Raw genomic sequence first — 25,800 nt, forward strand, 5'->3', positions numbered from 1 at the left:
CAGTTTGGCAGTTTCTTAAAAAACTAAGCATCCACTTACATATGGCCTAGCAATCACATTTCTGAACATTTATCCTAGAGATCATAGCTTCACATGTAATAGCCAAAAATCAGAAACAATGAAAATGTCCTTCAAGGGATGAATGGTTAAACAAATTATGCACATCCATACCATGGATACTAGTCAGCAACATAAAGGAACAAACTATTGATAGATGCAACAACTTGGATGGAACTCAAGGGCATCATGCTGAGTGAAAAAAGAGTCAACCTCAAAATGCCACATTCTGTAGGACTGCATTTATGTATTCTTGAAATAACAAAATTATAGAGACAAAATATTTAGTGGTTACCAGGGATTAGGGCTGATTTTGGGGGAGGGGTTGATATGTCTATAAAGTGGTTAGCTGAGGAAGATCTTTGTGGTGATGTAATAGCACTGTATCTGGATCACGGTGGTGACTACACAAATACACACGTGATAAAATGTCATAGAACTATACATACACATTGTAGCAATGTCAATTTTCTGGTTTTAATATTGCCCTAAAGTTATGTAAGATGTAACATTGGGGGGAAATGGGTGAAGGGTACATAGGGATTTCTTTCCTCTGTACTATTTTTGTAACTTCTTGTGAATCTACAATTATTTCAAAATAAAAAGGAGAGAAAAGTGTGTGGGGGGGTATGCTAACATTTAACTAAAAAGAGGATATATATATACATATCTATATATATTTTAGAAACAAATAAACTTTTTTTGAAGTTTAAATGGTAGTTATTTATCTGGCAAAGGCCTGGACTAGACTAACCTGTCTCCTGCCCCTAACTCCTAGAGACTCCTTTATACAGATACTTGGATTAAACAATCTAGCTTATCACACTCAACCTGACAGAGTGTCAGACAACTGTCTATATTTACTCACTGACTGGCAAAGCAGTGCCAGAAGGAGCCATAGTAGAGCCTGAGCCATCAAAGAAGTCAGTGCAATCTGACTCAGTACAATATGCACTCAGCCCAACTCTCCACTCAGAGTCAACCCCACATCTGCCTCAGAGTAGCCCAAAGAGGGAGGTGAACCCATGCTCTACCACCAGAATCACCAAACGCGTTGGAATGTATGGGAGTCAGTAAAGCCTAGGCTTGACCAAATCTTTGCCCAAGGTGCTCTCACCTCCTCTAGAGTCCCATTCTCCAAGGCTTACCAGAACCCCAGTTTTAACAACAACGATTACTATGTGCCAGACACCACATTATGAACTTTGCATATTTTTCCAATTCTGGCAATAAGCCTGTAGGACTCATATCATCTCTATTTTACAGAACAAGAAACTAAGGCTCAGCGATGCGAAGTACATTATGCAAGGTCCCCTAGCTAATAAAGAAAGGAACTAGGTTTCGAATCCATGTCTGTCCAATTCCAAAGCCCATGCTTATCCCATGTGTTGCAAGCTTTCCAGTTTGCTTTGGACTGGTTTAGTGTTTTTTTGCTTTGTTTGTTTTGGCTATCTATCATACAAAGTTTCTCAGTTAAATCAGCAGAATTAATCTAGGCTTTCCAAGTTTCACAAAATTATGCAGATAGTCTATCACAACACTCATTTTTGTCAATTTAATTCATGTTTTCTCCTCTACTGACTGAAAAGGGTACAAAAGCAAAGCCCTCTTGAATTTCGCTATGAAACCAAGATTTTCAAAGATCTCAAACTCATTAATAATTATTATACTACATTGATTCTGAGCTACCAATTTTTGCTTATGTAATGGAAATATTTATTTCAAGCAAAAGAACTTCAGATGGTATTTTCTTGGGGACTTCATTCATTCTGTAGAATGAGTTCAATAAACATTTCTAACAAATTAATGAATCTCTATACTATCCAAATATGTCACATAATTTCTATACTTCCCCCAAAGCATCTTTTGATCCTAGAAAAATGTAATATGAAAGAAGGTTGTGGGATTATTTTAATGAGAAAAAAATTACGATTACAAATTATGGCAACTTTCCTATTATCCACACAATAGAAGATTACTTTGAAAAAAAGAGAAAATTTGGAAAACAACTTCTAGTGAGTTTAGTTGACTTATATACATAAAATGACAATGTGCTGTGCATCTCTCAGCGGCCTGACTTAAGGATCCAATAACATCAGTAAGGGACTTTACAAGCAAAATAAGACAGTGATATCCCAAATCCCACCCACACAGGATTAGCTCATGACTCAAATTCTCATTCTGAATGAGATCTAGGCATATTAGATATATGTACAGAAGGAAAGGGATTCCAAGGAATTATATTTTCATTTTTCGTACTAAGACTGGGGGGAGGCCTTTATCTTGCCATATCTGAAAATCTTCCCCGCAGAAAAATGACCTTTCCTTTATGTAGAAACTAGAATTTTGGTAAACCTGGTTTTCTTCCCCCTCTGTCTCATACAAGATGTTTTCCCATTCCTGGGGAGCCTACTTTTGACCGTCAATGTGCTAGGGGTTTGTGTGCATGTACTGGAATTACTATGTTTCCTTTGAGACTGGTCTGGGGCACTGATATCCACTTAAGATTGTGTACCCCTATTTATTTAGTAGAGGGAATGGTTAAAATCATGTGTAACTAGATACTTAATGCAATATGCACACAGATACTGAAATGCTTTTTAGTGATGTTGGTGACAATGATAAGGATAGTAAATGCATCAAGTAATTAAATAGAAGAAAAAAATTTTTTTTGCAAATGCACAACCTCCTTAAGTCAAGCACAACTAAAGACAAACAGCATAAATTGACTTAATGTGGTGTTGCATATAGTTCAGGTATGTTTTTGTTGGTGTTATTTTATATAAGAAAAAGAGAATCAAATTTCATTTTCTCCTTTTTGCCACTTGAAAGGGCCCTGGACTTGACTTACCCCAACACTCAAAATTTTTACTGGCACCACTTTGAAGGGTGTAAATATTGTAGCTTTTCAGGTATGAGAAGGAGCCTCATGGGAAACCATATTCAGCAGAGTTGCAGAATACTTTTGCAGCAGATTTTTTTTAATGGTGTTTTCTTTGTATCGTGTTTAGACTCTCAACTTCTTTTCTGGCCTCCACTCAACCATGGCATATACAACTTAAATGTGCCAAAAACAAGACCAATTCTTTTTCAAATATTTTATTTCCAACCCGAATTGAATTAAGGCCAATTTGAGGCTAAATGCAACATCTAGATTGATGGTGATTACTACTCTTATTACGCTAAAAGTTAATGTAAAGAAAGACCAAAAGGATAAGAAATGACATGTTGGTTTCCTATAAGAATATGAAAAAGAGATCATCAAAATAATCAGAGAATGAAATGAAGTTCCTCTTGGAAACTACTGCATATGGACATATAATAATATATATGTCCATAATATAATAATAATAATAATAAGGACTATAATAGTAGTAGCAACAATAAATTCCCTTACCTTAGGGACTTAAAATTTTAAGTAATATACAAAATGCTCATTATATAGGTAAATTATAGAATTTATTAATGTGTTGCAAAACAAGGCCTGACAAACTGAGAATAGTTTAGTTAGTGAGTAACACAGAAATAATTGTGGGTCACAGGAAACCATGAAGAAACTTAACTTCACTACTTTAGCTCTCCATCAGAAAAAATATATATATTATTATAGTTACCATTTCTTGGGAACCTACTATGTCTTGACATCATTGTGAGTTTTACCATGGAGATTTATTAGCCTGCTTTAGATTCTATTGACATATAGATAAGACTTAGTATGGTATGAGTGTAAAAAGGAATATTTTGATTTAATGTAATGGTGTGAGCTGGAATTCAGGAAGTCTGGCTTTGTCCAAATGTTAAAACCATAACATCTGGCACAGATATGTGGAAATGTTTATATAAACTTTTGATAACTAAGAGTATATTCCTTGGAGATCACTATTACTTTGACTATTCTCTAATTCTTATCAAGTAATAGATACACCTTTGCAGGATAATTTAGACTCCTCATGAAAAAGAAGGGCATTTTCTTGCTATATTAAATAAAGTATATGAAAATCTGAGCATGGTCTGTTTTCTGTGGCAAACATGCATAATCTCTAATCTTTACACTGTCCTTGCAAAACAGGAATTACTTAGCACAATTTTACATATAAAACTACTGATGCTCAGAGTCCATAAATAACTTTCTTAAGGGCACATTGCTAACAAGTGGCAAAACTGAAAATCAGGAGTTCATCTGATTCCAGGCTCCTTGCTCCTTTCTTTTATATGCACACAGCTCTGCCTCTGAAAAAGCTCACAGTAGAGAAAACTCCAGTTCATTAGTTAATGTATTCAACCAATATTATTGAGCACCTATTATGTCCCAGGTGCTGAAAATACAGTGCTAAAGACCAAGCTCTGCTCTCATGGGTCTTATATTCTAGTTAGGGGAGGATAACAGACAAATACATTAGGTCATGTGCTATGGAGGAAAATAAAGCAGGGTCAGGGCTATAAAGTGTGAAGGGGGAAGGGAGGCTAGTTTAGTTAGTGATGAGAGAAGGCTTCCATGAGATGACATTGAGACAAAAACATGAATGAAGTGAAGGACTGAGCCTCATGAAGATCTGGTGTGAGGCACACCAAGTAAAGGGACCAGCAAGCACAAGGCCTCCGAAATGGGACTGTGCCTGCTGTGTTCAGTTACAGCAAAAAGGCCAGTATTGCTACACATTCATTGCTATAGACTCAGTGAGTGAGGCGGAGAGCATTGGGAGATGGAAGTTGCAGAGTCAGGCCCAGGTCGTGAAGAGCCCAAAAGCAACATGAGACGGTTGGAGTTTATTTTAAGGGTGATGGGAAGCCATTTAGCTGTATGTGAAGAGAGGAGGCAAGTGCTGATTCCCATTTGTTAAGTTGGGGCAATAATACATTTTAAACTTTCATACTGAAACTGAGTGGATAAAACACTAATAGAGGAGATTATCTCCTCCAAAAAGACAGGACTCTTCTTGTTTAAAACACTGTTTTTGAGGAGGATGTAAAACAAGGTTAGCGATACATTCAGGCCCTTTCCCAATCTTCACACTCCACAAAGGCTCAGAGCCTGCATGTGGGCCCTTGACAGTCCCTGTATTAGTGCTTGTTTTGTTCCTCTTGTATTAGGAACTAACATTTGGGGTTCTTTTTTTTTAAACTCCTCCTCCCTGAATGCACATTCATCCTCTGTCATTTCAGTCATCTGTCAAGCACAGGGCTGGATACAGAGCAGGAATTCCATACTTACTTGTTAAGACTGACTGAATTAACTACATGTAAGATGGTATGGTTCTTCAGTTTAGAGTTAGTGAGACCTTCAATTTCTGTAATAATGTGGACAATATTGAGAGTGCCTATTTATCCAAATTCAAAAGCTATTTGGAGCTTAACAAAGGGCACCTTATATTCCAATAATCTCTCTCTGATTGACACTTTTTGGAGACCAAAGTGATAACTAGCACTCCCCATTTGTCTGTTCCAGAATCAACCTACAAAGATCCAACTGCTTTAATCAAATTTGAGCAGTGTAACAAAAACACATCCTAATTTTGATCTTTTGTGGGTTCAGTATGCAATTTTTTTTAAGGAGTGGTGTTAATACAAAAAGAAAAGTTATAGAAATAAATTACTTACAGGGCTGAGAGCTAGATGCTCACGACCAAAGAAAAACTGCCCAATCCAGTATCTCAAAACCAACAGCTTTCAGAAAGTGCACTTGATCTAAGCTACTGATAAAGAGTAAATACGTTAACACACACACACACACAATGTTGAACACTTATCTTTCCTCATTTCACATAAAACCGTTAGCTTTATGAATCTCAGCAAAGGACATCCATTAGTGTCTTTACATCAATTTGTACGAAGATGCTAAAAAGCCATTTAGTTGGAATTATAAGAATTCAATGCACTTGTTTGTGGTTTAATTAAATGCAATATGAACAATTTTCAATATACCTAAAGAAAAGCAATCAGTAAAGAGAGAGAGAGAAAAAATTTTATGAGCTCTTTATTAAGAGCTAATCTTTTACTACCATGATCCCATTCTGATTCTGATATATATCAAATTGGTTTGGGAATCTACATGCTTCAGTCAGGGTTATCAGCCTTGAATAACTCCTAAAATTTCTATTCTATGACAAAATTCATTGAAGTATATTAAACTATATCACTCCGAAAAAATAGTTACTATATTGTTTTAAGGACAAATTGCTTCTAAGGTGCTTTCTGATTTCAACTAAATCAATGACTTTATTTTTTGTCCATTATGAAGGAACAAACAATAAGAAATCCAGCAGAGACCATAATTTATTCACAACACCACTGAGCTTAATTAACTGAAAAGAATCCTACCAATCATTTAGTTCTACCCTTGTTTGCAGATGAGACAATCCCATAGATGTCACTGCTGCAGAGCTACCGAGCAGCTCCGGCTCAAACTCCAGATATTTCCCATCTGTATTTCCTGACAGTAACATTTTACATGAAAGGGGATTTTTAACTGCATAACCTTCAAGGCCCACTCAAATGCCACCTCCTCTATGAAGCCTCTCCTAATCTTCCCAGCAAGAACAAATTTCATTCTCCTCTAAAGCGCAGGCTTGGGACTTTATCTATGTCTCTCCTACAGCAATCATTTTTTCCCTCTCATTTCAATCTCAAATTTCATATTCCCTCTAGAAAGATTTTTGAGTCACCCCTGTATCCCAGAGCACAGCACGATGCCTTGTTCTTGGCAGGTGCGCAATACATCATTGGATGATGTTAGCCATACCCAAATCTATATGATTGAAAGAGCTGACCATTTTATTGTTTAAAGCCAATTTACTGGTTTGAATTGGTCTCTAAATACTCTCAAAAATATGTAAAGAACTCATACAACTCAGTAGCATAAAAACAAATATTCCAATTAAAAATGGGCAAAGGATCTGAATAGAATTTTTCCAAAAACACATACAAATGGCCAACAGGCACATGAAAAGGTACTCGACATCACTAGTCAAGAGGGAAGTGCGAATCAAAGCCACAATGAGATATCACCTCATACCTTTTAGAACAGTTATCATCAAATCAAAAAGACAAAAGATAGCAAATGCTGGTGAGGTTGTGGAGAAAAGGAAACCCTTGTGCACTGTCAGTGGGATTGTAAATTGGTACAGCAACTATGGAAAACAGTATAAAGGTTCCCCCCAAAATGAAAAATGATCCAGCAATTCCACTTCTGGGACCATATCCGAAAGAAACAAAAACACTATGTCAAAGAGATATCTGCACCCCTATGTTCACAGCAGCATTATTTACAATAGCCAAGACATGAAAACAAACTAAGTGTTGATCAACAGATGAATGGATAAAGGAGTCTTTATATATATGTTTATATGTATGTGTGTGTGTGTGTATATGTATGTGTGTGTGTATATATATATGTGTGTATATATATATATATATCAGCCATTACAAAAACAAAAAGAAACTCCTGCCATTTGTGACAACATGGATGGACCTTGAGAGTAATATGCTAAGTGAAATAAGTCAGACAGAAACACAAATACTGTCTGATCTCACTTAAATGAGGAATTTTTTTTAAAACTCAGGAAAAAAGAGATCAGATTTATGGTTACCAGAGGTAGGAGGTGAGGAGAAAGGGGACTAGATGAAGGTAGGGTGGTCAAAAGATACAAACTTCCAGGTGTAAGGTAAGTAAGTTCTAGGGATGTAATGTACAACATGATAACTATAGTTAACATTGCTGTGTGGTAGATTTGAAAGTTGTCAAGAGAGTAAACCCCAAGTTCTCATCACAAGGAGAAAAACTTTTTTTTCTTTTTTTCTTTTGTATATGAGATGATGGATGTTAACTAAACTAATTGCGGCAATCATTTCACAACACTACATGTAAGTCAAATTATGCTGTACACCTTAAACTTATACAGTGCTGTATGTCAATTATATCTCAATAAAACTGGAAAAAATAAAAAATAAAGCTATAACCAATCCAATAAATCAATAAATACTCTCAAATGATATTTCCATTTTCCCTCTAGAATAACTAGATAACTTTGACTCAAAGGCCACCCCGGGGGCTTCCCTGATGGCGCAGTCGTTAAGAATCCACCTGCCAATGCAGGGGACACGGGTTCAAGCCCCGGTCCGGGAAGATCACGCATTCCGTGGAGCAACTAAGCCCGTGAGCCACAACTACTGAGCCCACGTCCCACAAGTACTGAAGCCCGCGCGCCTAGAGCCCGTGCTCCACAACAAGAGAAGCCACCGCAATGAGAAGCCCACGCACCGCGATGAAGTGCAGCCCCCGCTCGCCGCAACTAGAGAAAGCCTGCGCGCAGCAATGAAGACCCAACGCAGCCAAAAGTAAATAAATAAATAGATTAAAAAACAAAACAACAAAGGCCATCCTGGTTGCTAAGACTCCTCGCTCCCAGTTACCTCGCTCTCCTTACCTAGAGTGTGCCTAGACTCTAGGAAAGCCAGTTTCTTCAGACCCTTCAAGAGTCTGCATTACCTTACCCGGTGGGAACAAATTAGAAGGATATGCAAGAAAAGATAAGCAGTTTATGTGACCAGGAATTTCACCCATTCCGCTTTCAGAATACAAAAAGGAAGGGGCCTTGAAAGAATGTCTCAGGAGACTCCTATTCACATGGAACTGAAACGTGCCTTTAGTTTCCAAACATGATCAGACTTGCGCAAAGTAAAGCCTATTAGAGCCATATCTGATTAGCCTGCAACACAATTGTTGAAGTCTCTGAGTTTTTAGGGGGCACAAACTACACATGATTCCTTTAAGGCTCAAAACATACAGCACGAGATACTAGATATTAAATTCGAATTTCACACAAGAATACATGCCACGGGCTGAATGTGCCTCACTATAAGAAAAACACAAGTCTTGCATTGAAGCAGTAATATGTGTTATTTTGGTGGGAAATGTTTTATAATGTTGATACAGTTCCCACAATCCCAATCTGAAACCTCGGACCGAGATGTGTTTTGGAGCTTGGGATTGTTTGGATTTTGGAAATATGGAGCATATACTGTATATTAACACTCTAGTTGGGATGTGGGGCAACACAGTCTAATCAAATACATTCTACAGCAAAACCTTGGAATGATCACACTGAGGGGGATAAGCTGAGCCACAGCTCTTCTCAGGCTTTGTCACAAAATTAGTTCAGGTCAAGTTTTGCCTCTGAGTTACCAGTTTTCAGAGCATTTTATTGCTACCTACCACTCAGTGCTAAAGGGAAATCATTTAACCTCTTCATGTGCTGTAATCAAAAACTTGGCAATAACGTGAGACACCCAAAACTTTCAAAGAATCCCTTCTCACTTGATGAAGAATCATAACATTCCTCAACTCACACACACTGTCTCAATAGTAATAATCTTAACTGCTATCTTTTGAGGGCTTTGTGTAAGTCCCCATGCTAAGTGTCTCATAAAGATTCTTTTTTTCTATTTTTTCCCATGACATAACTTAATAAATATATAAGGTGAAGCTGCATATTTTATTTTAATCATGATTTCCTTCTCAATTTTAGAAGGATTAAAAACATGGAGTTTCTTCTTCTAAGTTTTACATGTTGTAGGTAAATCATTCTACCAGATAATCATTCAACCAAAGACCTAAGGTTTCAGGACTTTTTTAAGCCTTATTTGCAAATATACAACGTGGGCCTCTTTTAAATATGGCACAGATATCACTTAGGCTTATGATATGCCGCTTTGCTAAACCTCCTACCACTGGCACAGAACCCAGGAGCTTTCTTCACCTCAGTGCTCTGTTTTCTATGTTGCCCTTTTAATCCTAATGAAGTTATACCAAGTCAGGTTCATTGTGATTAATATGCATTATAAAATATACTCTGGACAAAAATATTGCTCTGCAACACAGAAGCAATGTCATACACTCCACAGAGAAAATCTACCTGGGGGCTGTGGGGTGAAATAGCCCTCACTCAGAAGAGATATTAAGGTATTAGTATTTCACAGTTTCCTCAGCGAGTTACTTCTTAAGTTAGTCTTCCCCACAAAAGTTACACCTCTTTTTAATCAGCACTATGAAATTTTTGGCCATTGAAAGAAAAAAAAAGAAGCTACTAGCACTTTACTAGAAGGCTCTGAAACTGAAAAGCATTTAAAGCTTCAAAATTACCCTATGTTTCATTGGTCACTTAATATACAGCACTTATACAACCTCAGATAAAATATTTTTTAAACCATGATTCTGACAACTCCAAGTTTAAGTAAGTGGGGAGAGGAAGATTTACTATAATTTGAAAAGATTTAAGATCACTTTTAGTTCTCTTTTTCAATTCAATCCTGTCTCTTTCTGTCCCTCTGTCTGTCTGTCTGTCTCTACCTACACACCCCCCCCCCACCACACACACACATACACTCTTGTGACTGATAATAGTCTGTTTAAAAAAACTTAAGGCATCGTGGAATCATTACAAGAAATTACTTTTGTACCTAGTTTTAGACTGAATGATTTACTACATTTCCCTTAATCCTTAAGTTGCATATTCATTGCTGTATTTTCCTCTAAACGCTGTCACTTAAATTGTCATGTGGAATAGGGCAAATCAGGGTCAGTTTATATAAGCGGCATCAATCTGAAGAACTTCATTGGTCTTTATTTCAAGGCATTATGCAAAGAAAACTGACATTAAGAGAGCCTTAACTGACAGCAAATGAAATCAATCAGCAAATCACTAAGCCATAATAAACTCACTCAATTTGTACATAACCCTTCCTTTCCCAGGTCTTCACCTAGGCAGTCCATCAAACACTGTTTTTTGTCCAAGTAGCTAAAATGAAGAGCAATTCTGTTGTAGCCCTTGAAAGTTCAAGTGCTCACAGGCTTCACTCTCTCAATAATAAGCATTAAAAGGTATTATTGAGTAGGGTTATACTTAAATAGGCTTCAAAAATGAAAAAAAAAAAAAAGATAGAGAAAGGGTCAAGTTTGGGATTTAGTTTTTGCCTCTTAACATTAATGGCAAAGAAATGATGTTCATATCATTCAGCAGCTTTTCTGCTTTGAGCTACCTAGAACTGAAAATTGTAACTAAAAAAAAAAATGCTCTGTACTTTCATATGTTTTGTGCTTTTGTTTCTTTGTTTTTAACTAGGTGTGTCTCAAACATTTCACATACAGGCAAATATTGTCACCTTTTCAGAGTTGGAATTTGAAGTCCAAAAAAAAAAAAAATCAAATGGTATAAATAGAGGCAACAAAATGAGTTAAAAGGACATATGAAGACAGTAGTAATGCTTGAATTACTTTAAAAAATAATTATTCAAATAGAAGTATATGGTGGGCATTCACCAAAGTGTTAGCAATGGCTTTATACTGAGCTGTAAGAAAACACTAGAGTTGTGGAACATTTTGTTCTTTTTATTGCACATGTTGCTACTAAAGTGAAACCTGTATCAAACAGGTCATCAGTCAAAAGTCTCCAAGAGTCAAAACACTAAAACATTCCTTAACGTACTTAGGTTACTTTTCCTGAAACACAGGCCTGTTTGCAGTTCAGTCCAACATAATTTATATTAATTTAGCATTTTACAATATAAAAAGCACCTTATCTCTCTTGATCTCCCCACATTACATTATCTAACCTGATCTCCCCACAACCCCGTGAGTGAAAGTAAGACAGGCTTCACCACCTCCATTTAAAGATGAGGAAATAGGGGGCTCAGGGCTGTTGAGTGACCTGCCAAGGTGGTTACATTACAGAGCCGGGACTTCAATCCAGGCATTCTGACTCTCCACGTAGGCTTTCTCCAATACTATATTGCTTGCCTCTTTCCCCAGCAGACAAGAGTTATTTTCTCTCTTCCAAATTCCCATTCTGATCAACATAATGTTTCCAGCAAACTCAATGACATTCAGAAAATTGCAGATTCATGGTTGCCAACTCCCCTATCATCTGATTTACTTGCTTTTCTTTTAGAAGGGCAAAAATCTCATCCTGAGATTGAAAATTAAGCGAGTCTGCACCTGATCAAGGAATGTTTATAAGCCAAATATTTAAAGGAAAACAATTTAAAAACTACCTATTAGTGCTGTTTAATTTCCAAAGTTTTTTCATCCATGTCATGTGATCCTCACAACTGTCCCAAGATGCAGCAGGGAAAGTATCGTCATCTTCATGTTACAGATGACAAGGTGATGCACCAGAAGAATTAAGGGCTGAAAGCTCACAGACAGTGATTCTAGGATAAAACTCCAGTTGCACTCAGCACCACAAGGATGATAATTCATATTCATCCTTCACAAGAAAGGACAATGTTGTTTTCCGTGAGAAAAAGACAACAACTGGATAAAATAATGAGAATTCCTGTTACCTGTGTGATTTGTGTCTACAGGTAAAGGATTCCATCTGTTCTGTGGCTAATCCTATTACTTTCTGGTAAAGTTGTATAACCTCTTCAACCTTCTGTGATAGTGACTCTGCTATGACTTTATTTTCTTCCAAATTATTCTCCCTTATAATAAACAAAGGAAGAAATGATTTTTAAAAACTAGAAAAAAAAGACTTTATTTTAAGTAATTCCTACCAGATTTTACTTAGTGTCAGTTCAGATCACTGATGCCAGGTCACTCCCACAGGGAATAATTCGTGAATATTTTCAGCTGAGTTAAGGAGTAGGGAGTCACTAAATTCTTCAGTATAAGATTCTGTGTAGCAGAAGCTTTATACAGATGCATTTCCTTGCCCTCATATGTCATCCTGTCATTTTCAAAAGGCAAAGAGAGATTAAAGTCCCAACAGGAAAAAAAAACAAAACTGTTGTTTCAGACCACCACTAACCTGAAATAAAACCCATGATGCAAGATGTAAAATGTCCCATCAGCTAAACATTTAAAAAAAAAAAACTATTTAGCACACCTAGACTTAACAGATTTTTTTCTTTTTTAGAAATCTTAGCTATCACTTAATGCCCAAGATTATGTTTTAACGACAGATACAAAGAAAAACACGTTTTTTTTTTTTTTACAACAAGTCTTTTGAAATAAAATATGGGGATTAAGAAAATATTGGTAGCATATATCACCTGGTAAAATATCTGGACCAAAAAGCATAATTCTACATTTTTACTCTCAAGATTCTGCCCTAAAATTCTGTTTGATGCATCCCCCTACGCCCTCCACCACCACCATCATCACCACCAAAAAAAAAAAAAAAAAAAGCAAATCAAACAGGCAGAGGAAGGGAAGGGAGGAGGAAGGGAGGCAGGGAGGGTGAGAGGACTTAGGTGATAATACCGGAACTGCTCTAATAACGACTGATGGGCGAGGCTAAATTTCTAGCAAAGTCTTCCTGGTCAATGGAAACTAAAACGTCCTGAAACCTTAGGAGAAGATACAGATTCAGGACAACAAGGTGTAACTCACAATGACTATAAATCAATGTTTAAATGCTATTATGCTATTATTTAATCACTGTTGTCCCAATTTGCAACACACCCTAAAATTAGTCCTTCTGTACACATTAACATCTTACTTCTCTTTATATTTTGTTTTATTTAGCATTGCTCACAGCTCTAGTACCAGCAAGTTTTGAAGAAACTTAATGTCTGCTTGTGTATTATCAAATCTTCAGAGTAGAATTCTAAAATTTTAACTAGCAAATAACAAAAATATTTTCTCTGACAACATTACTTCAGGAAGTGCCATTTATTCTTCCTGGTGTCAACATGAAAAACAAACGCACTCATTCTTATATTCGTCCTTGAGGTAGGCCTCAAATCCTGGACATTTAGATTCCTCATTGGCACAATTTTTATTCTGTGGAACTGGAGATTACAGCTGTCAAGCAGCTAGATGAGACAAAGGATGCCATTTTTCCATCAAAATGCCTTTATTCTCAGATGAACTATATGATTTTTCCAGCTAATTGTTTTCCCCTAATAAACAGGTCTTCCCTGGGAAGCACTTTCCAGTCTTTGAAGAAGGTAGCATTTCAACATTCTCTTTGATGCCACAAGTGAATTCTAAAATCATTTTATGTTTTTTAATTTAAAAGATATTTTGATTTTAGAATTTAAAGAGAATTGCACACTCATTGATAACAACTTTAGATAATCCAAAATCTTCCCGATACCTTATTACAAAAATGACCCCACTTACCAAAAAGGTCAGATTTCCAATAATGTCAAACATTCAAAGCACAGTCATGGACCCAGAAATAAATGAAAAGGAATATCTATGAGACATACAGCTGTCACAAAATATATTCTTTTTACTTCACCATGGAGACTCTTAGACTAAACCCTGACAACTCTGTAAATTAGGAACCCAGTGAGAATGGACATCTGAAAATAAGGGAAGACCTGAACTATAAAAAGAAGTTAAAACTTTCTTTTAGTATCAGAAAATAAAGAACCATACTTTAAAAAGGAAACTAGGGCTTCCCTGGTGGCGCAGTGGTTGAGAGTCTGCCTGCCAATGCAGGGGACACGGGTTCGAGCCCTGGTCTGGGAAGATCCCACATGCCGCAGAGCGACTGGGCCCGTGAGCCACAACTACTGAGCCTGCGCGTCTGGAGCCTGTGCTCCGCAACAAGAGAGGCCGCGATAGTGAGAGGCCCGCGCACCGCGATGAAGAGTGGCCCCCGCTTGCCGCAACTAGAGAAAGCCCTCGCACAGAAACGAAGACCCAACACAGCCATAAATAAATAAATAAAAACAAATAATGTTTAAAAAATAAAAAAAATAAAAATAAAAAGGAAACTAAAGAACTAATAGAAGTCATCTAGTCTTTCAGGGACAACTGGGCAATTTTACATATTTAGTATTCTACATATTTAGCAATATTTCCATTCAAAATGGCTAATTTTCATGTTTTAAAAAATAATCAGAGATCTGAAAATTCACTTATGGGGATGGAATAACTTGAAGAAGAAAATATCTACATAATACAAGATTTCAAGTAAAACTGCCTAACATTTCTTTAACTTCTAACTATGCCCAAATGAAGACATTTCTTATACAACAGTTAGAAGGCTGCTGCATTAAGCAGTGTAACTGGGAACACATGTAAAAAATTATTGAGTGATTCTTGATATTTTTATTCCCTGACAGTTTAGGTACTTAGGTACAAGGTATTTGTTCCTCCTCTACATTAAAAAAAAAAAAAAATCCCTTCAAGATGCCCTTTTATGATTTAACTTTATAAATACAACAAAATAGCTGGAAGAAATTTCTATGCCTGGAAAGTAAGTTAAATGTAAAAAACCGTGCTATCCCAAAAGTTGCGGGTATAGCACATAACAAACAACCATACCAAGTAAGGACTTTGTAATAACATGGTAGGTTATGGGTGATTAAAGGATTACTGGATTTACGGTAAAGACCCTTGTTTAAAATCTTCATAAATAAATGGTTTCACAATGAAGCCTTTCTAATGAACTGTTTATAAACATATATTTATAAAATATACTACATTTCCAGAGGTATAGTTATTGTGCACTAAGCCTTAAACACTTTTATGAGATGGTCCAGGGGACTTTTCCTTTTAAATGAAGTGGGTTTAGAAGTTAAAAAAAAAATTGATCCCAAGTCTCTTAAAGGCGTGCACAACTTAGGCACAGCAGCTTCCTAAGTCACCTTGACCAGTGTCTGAAATCAAGTATTCATTCACCCATACATACTGAGGGCCTCTTCTATGTGAGGCAGGGTTCTGCGCTCTGATGATGCAGCAGTGAACAAAACCAAGTTCCTGGTCTCACGACCTTTCATGTTAGTGGAGAGCTAATAAATAGTGAGTGTTTACAATGTACCTGTCACTATTCTAAGCACTTCAGGTGGATTAACCCATTCAATAGTCACACTGAGTTAGAAACTTCTATTATTTTCATTTTATAGATGAAGAGGCTGAAATACACAGTTTAAGTAACTTTCCCCATTAATCTCTTTTGGATTTCTATTCTCGCCATGATCTCCTCACAAACGAAATTGTATTTTATAGACAGACCCTACCTTTATTCTTTTTTCCTCTCAGCTACCCTAAAACACACACACACACACACACACACACACACACACACACACAAAACACTATGCCATGGTTTACAAAAAGGCAGAAAGGCATGATTAAAAGAATGAATGGACCAGTCACCCTACTCACTGGATATGTGACCTTTAGCAATTTACTTCATCTCAGTAAACTTCAGCTTCTTCCTTTGTAAAACAGATAAAAGCAGAGCACCTATTATTCATAGGGTTGTTGCAGGGATTAAATGAGAGAGTAAATGTAAGGTGCTTAGCACAGTAACTGGTACAGGATAAGCACTCAATAATATCAATATTGATATTGTTCTGTGTTGTTTATTGTTGAATGGGAATGGAGGCAAAACATTTATTGGATGCCTGCTAATATTTTCCAGATATTAAAAGCATCACATATCATAATTATTGAAAAAACACAATTCAAAGTATAAGACGATGAGTAACAGGTATCTTTATAAAGTATGGGCAGAATATTTTTTCTTACAAAGTCCTCTGCATTCACACTGTACTGCGCTTTTCAGCTAAAGCTAACTTGTCTAACCTAGGTGTTTTATTTTTTTCCAGTATCCTAGTAGACTAATATGCTGTTATTTAGGAGATAAAAGCCCAGATATAATAGTTCTAAACTTGCCATAGGAGCTTAAACAGGGGTTACATTGGCGACATGGCCTCACTGGAACATCAAGTAACAAGGAAAAGTAAGTAGGGAGCTACAGTTGATCTTAATCAAAATTATTTGAAGCTTTTGAAGAAACAAGGAAGACTGAAGGAAACAAATGGAAAGATATAGAGAAAAGATTCTAAGTAACAATTTCTTTAAAAAAAAAACCACCCACACACACCCCTCAAAAGTAATAAAATCAAGCTACTGTTGCTTACTTCAGCTTTACAATGTTTCCCATACTGGTCACAGTAATAAGAGCCACCATGCGTTGTCTGCTTTCTTTGTGCTGGGCACTGTGCTCTCTGCTTTACATGCATTGCCTCATTCAAACTTACTACAAGCCTGAGAAATTGTTAGCATTACACTTTGTTGCAGATAAGGAAATCAGGGCTAAAAGCTAGCAGATCGCAGAGACTAGATGAACTGAATTATCTCCTGTAGAAGAGTATCAGTCACATGCTTTTCTGGGTACAGAGAGATAAGGTAATCCACTCATCCTCTTCAACTTTCAGTCATGCTCATTGGTCTTCCTTCCATCAAGGATTATACCTATAATAAAGCTTGCCCCTTTGGAAAAGACAGACAGTGGCTGTCTAGGAAAACTTCAGCTCCTACCGCTCTAAACGATGGTTGTGTATGTTGGCCAAACAATTCAGACACTACCACATCCTGCATAGTGGTCCTCCCCTCATCATAATCGAAAGCTGTGCACGCTTTGAGTAGTCTGCGTCATCAGCACACAGTGCAAAGCTAAACAAATACTGAATTCCTAGATATATAGCCACACTTAGCATAAATATATATATTTACAAACTGCAAAAAGGTGAAAAGTAGAGTTCTATAATATTAGCCTGTCAAATGGAAACAAAATTTTGTATCTGTGCATTTGTCTACAATACAGCATAAACTATGACCTACATCATACACAGATGCATAATGTACACTTTGTAAATGGAAGAAAAACTCCACTGTAGATTTCAAAGGTTTCACTCTTACCATTTAACACAGGAATCTAGATTTTTACTGTCAGATTTTACCAGTTCAGGCTTTGCAGTCAAATACACCCAGACTTAAACCCAGACTCTAGGCCCTACCATTTACTTGCTGTTGATCTGAGGAGAGTTACCTGCTATAGTTGTTGTTTTCAATTGTAAAATGGAAATAATGCCATCTATCTGACAGGTCCATTGCGAGAATTAACTGAGATCATTTATTTAAACAGCTAAGCATGATACCTGTTACACAGTAAGTGCTCACTAAAATGGCACTTATTATTATTATTATAATTATAGTTATTATTATAATTAAGGTCTTCAATTAATACAGTGTCTTTCTTCTCAAAGTACTCTATATCACCAACTGTGTGCCTGTGTGTGTGTGTGTGTGTGTGTGTGTGTGTGTGTGTGTGAAACACTATTAGGGCCCAAATCATGCGCTCTTCTCTGCACAGGATACTAAACCAAAACATATATTACTAAACTACAATGCATGTTACAGCACGTCAATACAAAATTTACCCAAGTGTTTAGGTATCTGGCAACCCACATAACTATTTTTATTAGAACTTGGAAAAGATAGTAGTTTAAAATACAAGCCCATCCATTTCCTTCCTGTTATTCACAGATGTCAGAACTCTAGAGAGTTCATGCTTTGCCTCAAAAAATGGCATTCCTAAGAAGCAGTCTTTTTCCAAATCACCACAATCTAGAGTATGGGGGAAGTCTTTATTTGTGAATTATGACAAGTACTAAGCCCTGTGAGACCCCGAATTAAGATAACCAAGCAAAGGATTACTTTACAACCACTAGAAAAATCTCAAATCATATTGTACTTTAAATATAATCAAATTTTAAATGTACATCTTAATCTTGTACTAAATAATGGTACAGTATTCTAGCCTATAACTGAAAATAAAAATGCCTTATGCTTCGTTTTACAATTACATATGTTTTAGATATATTGGTGGACAATCTAATGAAAGAAACAACAAGCATTTTTTTCTTTGTTGAGCATTAATTTGAGTACTAATAACAAATTAAATTAGGGTATGGAGCATGTAGAAAAAAATTAACATAGCCCCACTTGGACTGACGTTAATTTTGTACAAAGTTAAAATTTTACAGGGTCATAAACTGAAGAATGAAAAAGTTTATCTTAAACCTCAAAATGTGAAAGGGACTGAGTTTTAAGAGATATTTCTCTTCAATACATTGAAAAATCTAGGGTGCTATTGAACAAGGACAACCTCTTTTGAATTACCAGGCTCCCTATAGTTTACATAATGTCGATGGATTTTTCTAATAAAGAAATTGGGCATTAAAGGGAAAATAAAATACATACTAAATTTTGTTTTGTCTGATTAAAAAATATTTTTAACCCTAAGGAGAAAAATGATCACAATAACCTAATAGTAATCTAGAATAGAAAGCTAGCTGCAGCATCTGAAAATAAATATGTTTTTGAAAATAAATATCTTTATTAAGTTTATTTTAAAGTTATTTGAGGTTTTATGATTTGGTGCTTTGAGTTTTGTAAATGAAATAACCCAGCTGGCACATATAACAAAGTTCATTAAAACGAAACATTGAAGTATAAGATACTTTTCAATGCAAAGTGCACCTAGGTTCTAGATTTGCTGAAATTAAATTACCACCTGAGAAATGTTGGATATACTTTGGAATTAACACTGAAAAATATCAAATATCTCTCCTGATAATTTTATCTAAAGTGATTTATTGTAAAACAATAAGAGCTACAAATTCAGACTAGCTTAAAGAGATAACAGCCTAGCGTCTTATTGTCCTCTGCTGCCCAAAAAGTATGTTCTTTTAATACTGCACTTAGCTACAAAACGCACGTTTTTCCTTGGTAAAAAATAAAAAACTTTTCTGGATTATTTAATTGGCTAGTTCTAGGCTTTAAAGAAAAAAAACACAATTATTTGTGAAATATAGTGTTACATGACGGAAGAAAAATGAGGAAAAATTATTTGCATCTTCTTCAAGTTAGTCACAGTACTTTGAGGCTTCCATTCTCCACAGTTAGTGCAATTTCTTTTTCTACATGTCTCGGTAGCAAACAATGTAATTTAGACTCTAACCTGGCACGCTACAACCTCTGGCCTGCCCTTGAGCCCCTCCATTGCAAAGGTCTCCAGGTGCAGTCTGGGTAGCTGCAGGGTGAAGTCATTCCTACTTGCCGCAGTCCGTGACAGCGAGATCTGATCTCTGACCTAAAGGGAAAAAAATAGCATCAATGGTAATTCCCCTTCAGACACATTAACTGGGATGAACTGGGTCCCCTTGAGCCCACTGAGTGGACTTGCATTGATCGCTGGACCTGAAATCCATGAATAAATTTAGGACTAATTGATTTTTCGTTGCAAATAAATCTCTAATTCAGAGTACTGGGGGAGAATGTTAAGAAGAAAAAGCATCCTCCTGCTTGAAATGAGGGAGGGAAGGAGAGTCGCTGGAGCTCTTCTGATCAAGAGGTTTTGAATTATTTTTTCACTGTTCCACCCTCAGAAGAAAAAGGAAAGAAGGAAAAAACATCCACAAAATCAAAAATAAACAGCAATCTCCTACTTATTCTAACTTTCTTAATAACATGTTTAATTTAACTGGTATTAACTGATATATATTAAACAAGATAGTTATTAGGTACTAGTCTTTGAAAAGAAAACTTCAATATGTACTCTAGAATAAAAACAAATATGCTCAACACACAAGGAGACTTAAAAATATACTAGCAAGAGGTCTGCTTGCCCTCTTTACTCTAAATTAAACTTGAGGCTTAATGATTAAATACATATAAACCAACTTGGTCACACAACTTCTAAATAAGATAATGGATAAAATTAGTAGTGTTTGTACTATATTTTAAGTATTCAGTAAGGTAACAATACAAACACATCACAGATACAGAGAATTGGAGAAACACCAATTCTCTAGCTAGCCTCTGCATCACATGCAGTTGATATTACACTGCCACCTTCTGGACAAATGAGAAATGCTCACTATATAATATAAACAGATAGAAGAAAATGCTCAGAAACAGGTATTTTCATTTTTAATTTCCAAACTTAGTAAAAGCCTCAAAAATTCCACAGTTTAGTTTTCTTTTGAGACCAGTGATCTCTCATCTTTAATCATACAGTTTAATGATAGCAGTTTTCATATGTATACGTATTTCCTAACTTTCCTTATACCTGAATAGGTTTTAAAAAATTATCTCTTTGACACCATATATTTGATAAATAGTATACAATTAGCTTAAAACCACAGGACAAAAAGAGTTTTTATGAGGTAGCAAAGGTCAAGAATGGGGAGAACTATCATTGCTCAAATAAATGTATTTATATCTCTAGTTTTATCTGAGCACTTTCATATGTAACTTGGCAATAATATATGATAGAAATCCCCACCTTCATTTTTCTATTCCAGCTTGTAAAACTGTTTGAATTATTTCTTACTTTATGAATGAACTATCATACTACATAGGGTTTCCTTAAATCAGCAAACATGAGCAAATACATGATGACATCTTTCATCGTTCGTGCTAATCTAGGTTATAAAAATCCGTATACTCTCAAGTTGAGCTGAAGAATTTCTGTCAATAAGTGAATGTCAAAGTGTATGCTGTAAAACATACACTATAATGCAATTTCTATAACAGTGTGAGTATGATATTCACGCTGGAGTCCTAATTCAGAATGTATATTTATCTGTAACAAACATTCTCCAGGCTTCAGTTAAGATGAGAATGCTTTTAACTCACTTAACAAAATAAAGCAAAGACATTTGTGAAATATGATTTAAGTTTTATATTTTATATGTATGGACACCTTCTCTTGCCTTTTTTTTTTTGTCACCAATGTGCACTCAGATAAAAGAAAACATTAATGTGGATTAAGGTACTGAGAATTTATCTACATCAAACCACTAGTGTTTTGCCTTCTACCCTTCTGAACAACAGTCAATAGATCTAAATATTTTACTGCACCCTGGCCAATTCATTGTTTGATGTTTAAAAACTCACCCAGAATCAAAGAAAATTTATTAAATTTGAGCCCCCAAATGAGATACTATTAGCTTTGAAAGTCAAGTTTAACTGCGATATTGATGATTCTCTTTTTTCTGTGACAAAATTCACTAGGGAAATCCTGGATGTCAAAGTACAAAAGCAGATTGCTAATATGGGCAAGGGGGGGCGGGGGGGAGGCTATGAGCAATGTAGGTATAATCCACAACACACTCCAAGCACTGGAGGTCCTTTAACCCGATTAATATCAGGCACCATACTTCATCTGTGAAGCTTGACATACAGGAACACTAAGCCACATTTTATATTCTCTAAATAAACTTTCTGAAACAACATTAAGCCGGGGCATCTGGCATTTAAAACTGTGATTTATTGTCAAATTAACATTTTCACTACAACATTATTTAATTTGCCAAATGAAATAATTCTTTGTATTTGTATTAGATAGGGAAAAAACTCAAAATGCAGTTCTATCGCTAAACCTAATGATGGGCATCATAATTACAACATTATTTGAATAACATGCATGTGTTAAACTATCATTAAATTATAAATTATCTGTTGAACGTTGGCAGTGCCATCAAGAGACGGTGCCCCGTGATATAATATCACAAATATTTCTACTAAAATTTAAGAGTTTTTTCCCACTTTGAAACTAAATCAAAACTTTGAAAATAGGCATCTAAAATAGTCTCCAAATATTTCAAGGAAAAGGATTTTTTTAAGTCTTGGTAAAGGATTGACCAAGAATTCTTTTATTTTAATGGATAAAGGGAGTGAAAGCATCATGTTGAAAGAATACAAAACAGTGACACTGGGACAAGTGAAAATATAACGATGCAGCAAAGAGCAGGAAGGAAAGGTGACAGGGAACAGGAAAAATAAAGGGCGAAAAGGGGAGACTGTTCAGAAAGAATGCAAAAGGCAAGTCTCAGTACCAGTGTGTGAACAAGGATAAACAGGGAAGAGATTCAACACAGAACAGTAAGCAAAAAGACTCTCACCTTATTTCATTAAATTAGTTCTTAAGAAAAATAGAACAGCAGGCTGAGAACAAAGTGACTAAGAGCAGAAAAGAGATAAGTGGGATTTCTTTAGGAAATACTGCCCACTGGATACAAAATGGTCTTCCAAAATTGAGAATTTAAAGTAAATTTCTTTACTGTCAAAAAAATTTTGAAGTAACAATATCAGAACAATAAAATTATTTTTCTTCCTACAGGGAAAAGTAGGTTCACCTTTTAAGATAAAGATTTTAGTGTGAATTTAGGATTAGAACAACTATCATCACCTGTCTATGGATTAAATTATAATTTCAAATTAATCTGAAATTATAATTTCAAAAGCCAACATTTAATTCTGCTATAGTACATCATTATTCATCCTATCATTCAGATTCTATACCCTTTTTCCTCTGATTTATTTATATATGTGAGCAATAAATATATATATAATATTTTTCTACTTTAAAATGGCTAACAGTTCATTTTAACATATAATAAAATTTTTCAAAGAATTCCACAATATAAATCTCAACTGTAAAATTGTATACATTTTTATAACATTCTATAAAAACTGTACAATTTCATAATATTTTGATAAAGAATAAAGAAAAGCATACCTATATTACTCCACCCTAAATTTTTGATTTTTAGAAAGAGCAGTTTACTTTCTCCCTTTTGTATTACATACTTTCAGAAAGCAGATATTTCTCAAAGATATGCCATAAGAAACAAGAAAAACAGAGGCATATAGCAAAAAAAAAAAAGAAACTTTTTAAGAAGCCAAAACATCGTTATGAAATATTTATTTTATTGTAACAATCCAGTTCCAGGTTTAAGTGATTCTTAAGATCCATACTGTACTGTTCCTATTCCTGTGATTAGCGTTTTGTCACAAGCCACCAATCTTTCCTAATTTTCTGTACTCCTACCAAAACACACAAAAACTATTTCTGCTAGATACATCAACTATGAAATTAAACTAGCCATTTTTAGAAAATCTGCTCAACTCTCAAAATATGAACCTGCATCTTTTATCATGCACAGTTATAAAGCCCTCTGCACCCAATGTTCCAATTAATTTTTTAAAAATTCATGAAATATGGTACTAGTTGTGTTTTTACCAATAGGATACCCATGATGAAGCAGTAAGGGTTTTGATAAAAACTCAGATACATTTGAGAACACGTGTAAGAAGATGGACACAATGCCTGAATCTTGAATGCCTGGGAAAAGCAACTGATAATCGGACTTTTACATCATACTCCTGACCTGCCTAAAATTTTATTCATTCCAATCTATTATGGCCCCCAATACTTCAAAATAAACCTTTTTTACCAGAGAGATTTCCGTCATATACAGATCCCAACAATATTTCCTGTAACTTCCACTCTTAGCATCCTGTGTTCAGGTTTTACTATGCCTCCATTCCCTGCCTTCCTTTGTCCTACTTCCACCTCTGTACTTCCTTCCACTTCCATTGATTCCTTATTGCTTTCCCTTCTCTCTTTACTCTATTTTTCACCCTATACACTAGCAGCCTAGGCATTATTTTTCACCCTATGCACTAGAGTGCAGAGTGCAGTTGGCACACTACAGCCCAGGGACCAAATCCAGACCACCGCCTGTTGTTGTAAATAAAGTTTTATTGGAACACAGCCACACCCACTCACTTAGCTATTGTCTTTGGCTGCTTTCCTGCTACAAGGATAGAGTTGAATAGTTGAGACAGAGACCATATGGTTCACAAAGCCTAAAATATTTACTATCTGGCCCTTTACAGAAAATGTCGGTCATCCCCTGCCTCAGAGGCATAGAAGGAAAGACTATATTTTTCACCATCTATAGATTTTTTTTTTAAATGACCACATCTCATCAGAGAATGTACAAACAATTTCTAGTGAGTAAACCTTATATCACTAACACAGGGTGCCATCTCACAGATACTTCTGGCTCCTTCTTTCAAGTTTTACATAGTCCGGTATACAACTTGACAGGGTCTAACTTTCCTGGCCCAATGACTGATCACCACTCTAATACCTAAACAACAGAAAATTTGGCTAAACAAGTAGCATAGGCATACTGGAGAGCCTTTTATAAATACAGAGAGAAGGGAATCCGCCAGAGTTAACTATATACTCTGCAATAACACTAGCAGCAGAAAAAACCCTATGCATACAGAGGTTCTTAGTAAGCATGTGATCAAATAAGAACATCATTCCAAACTCGCAAATTCTACAAGGCAGTAGGAAAGAGAGGATAACAAAAAGATATTAAGACAGTTCCAGCACCCTGGTACGTGCCTAGTGATAGAAGCAGGGATTAAAGCATGTCAACGCAATGGAAATGACATTCACAAAATGGACAGTTACAGCTAAATGGATATTTCCCTCTTTTACCTTTTCCTTAACTAATTAATTCCTGAAATGGATAGAGTACAGTACTATTCTTATTAGTAACAATACCACTAGCACTTCCAAAAGTACTTCATACTTTTCAGAGTACTCACCACACTACCTCACTTCATTCTGTCATCCACCTTGTGAAAGAGCTACTGCCATCCCTAATATGAGGATACTGTGTCCAGTGCTCCTAGCAACAAATAATAATGCCTCTAAATATCCACAATTAACAGTTAATAGATGAGGAAATTGCTCAAGATTTTGGTACTCCTTCCATTTCCCTACCTAAAAAGCAGCACTATCTTATTTTTCCTTTCCTTTGTCCCTTGTCTGGCAAGCTTAGCAAAAATGTGTGTCATATAAGTAGTTTTGTGATAAGCAGTGGAGACTATTATTGAAACATCCTTATTTTCCTCAGTAGTTTCATTGGACCTGTGGGCATTTTCATTCATTCATGTTTTTTCTCCCCCACCCGTCTTCCCTGTTCTCTCACTCTCTCTCTCTCTCTCTCTCTCTCTCTCTCTCTCACACACACACACACACACACACACACACACACACACACAATTATCATACTGGGAGACAAGTACCTGTGCAGCAATCATCCTTATACAATGGCCATAATCTCACA

The 25,800-nt window shown here is 35.8% G+C and overlaps 1 protein-coding gene across 1 annotated transcript in view; it reads right to left on the bottom strand.

Annotated features, from left to right (window-relative positions):
• CCDC171 (coiled-coil domain containing 171) overlaps window positions 1-25,800 on the bottom strand; it is a 368,650-nt gene that overhangs the window by 68,382 nt on the left and 274,468 nt on the right. Inside the window, 1 exon segment of the mRNA XM_036856768.1 lies at window positions 19,824-19,955. Within this exon segment, the coding sequence (XP_036712663.1) occupies window positions 19,824-19,955 (132 nt within the window).

This window comes from Balaenoptera musculus, chromosome 6, assembly GCF_009873245.2.
Source record: "Balaenoptera musculus isolate JJ_BM4_2016_0621 chromosome 6, mBalMus1.pri.v3, whole genome shotgun sequence".
NCBI lineage: Eukaryota > Metazoa > Chordata > Mammalia > Artiodactyla > Balaenopteridae > Balaenoptera > Balaenoptera musculus.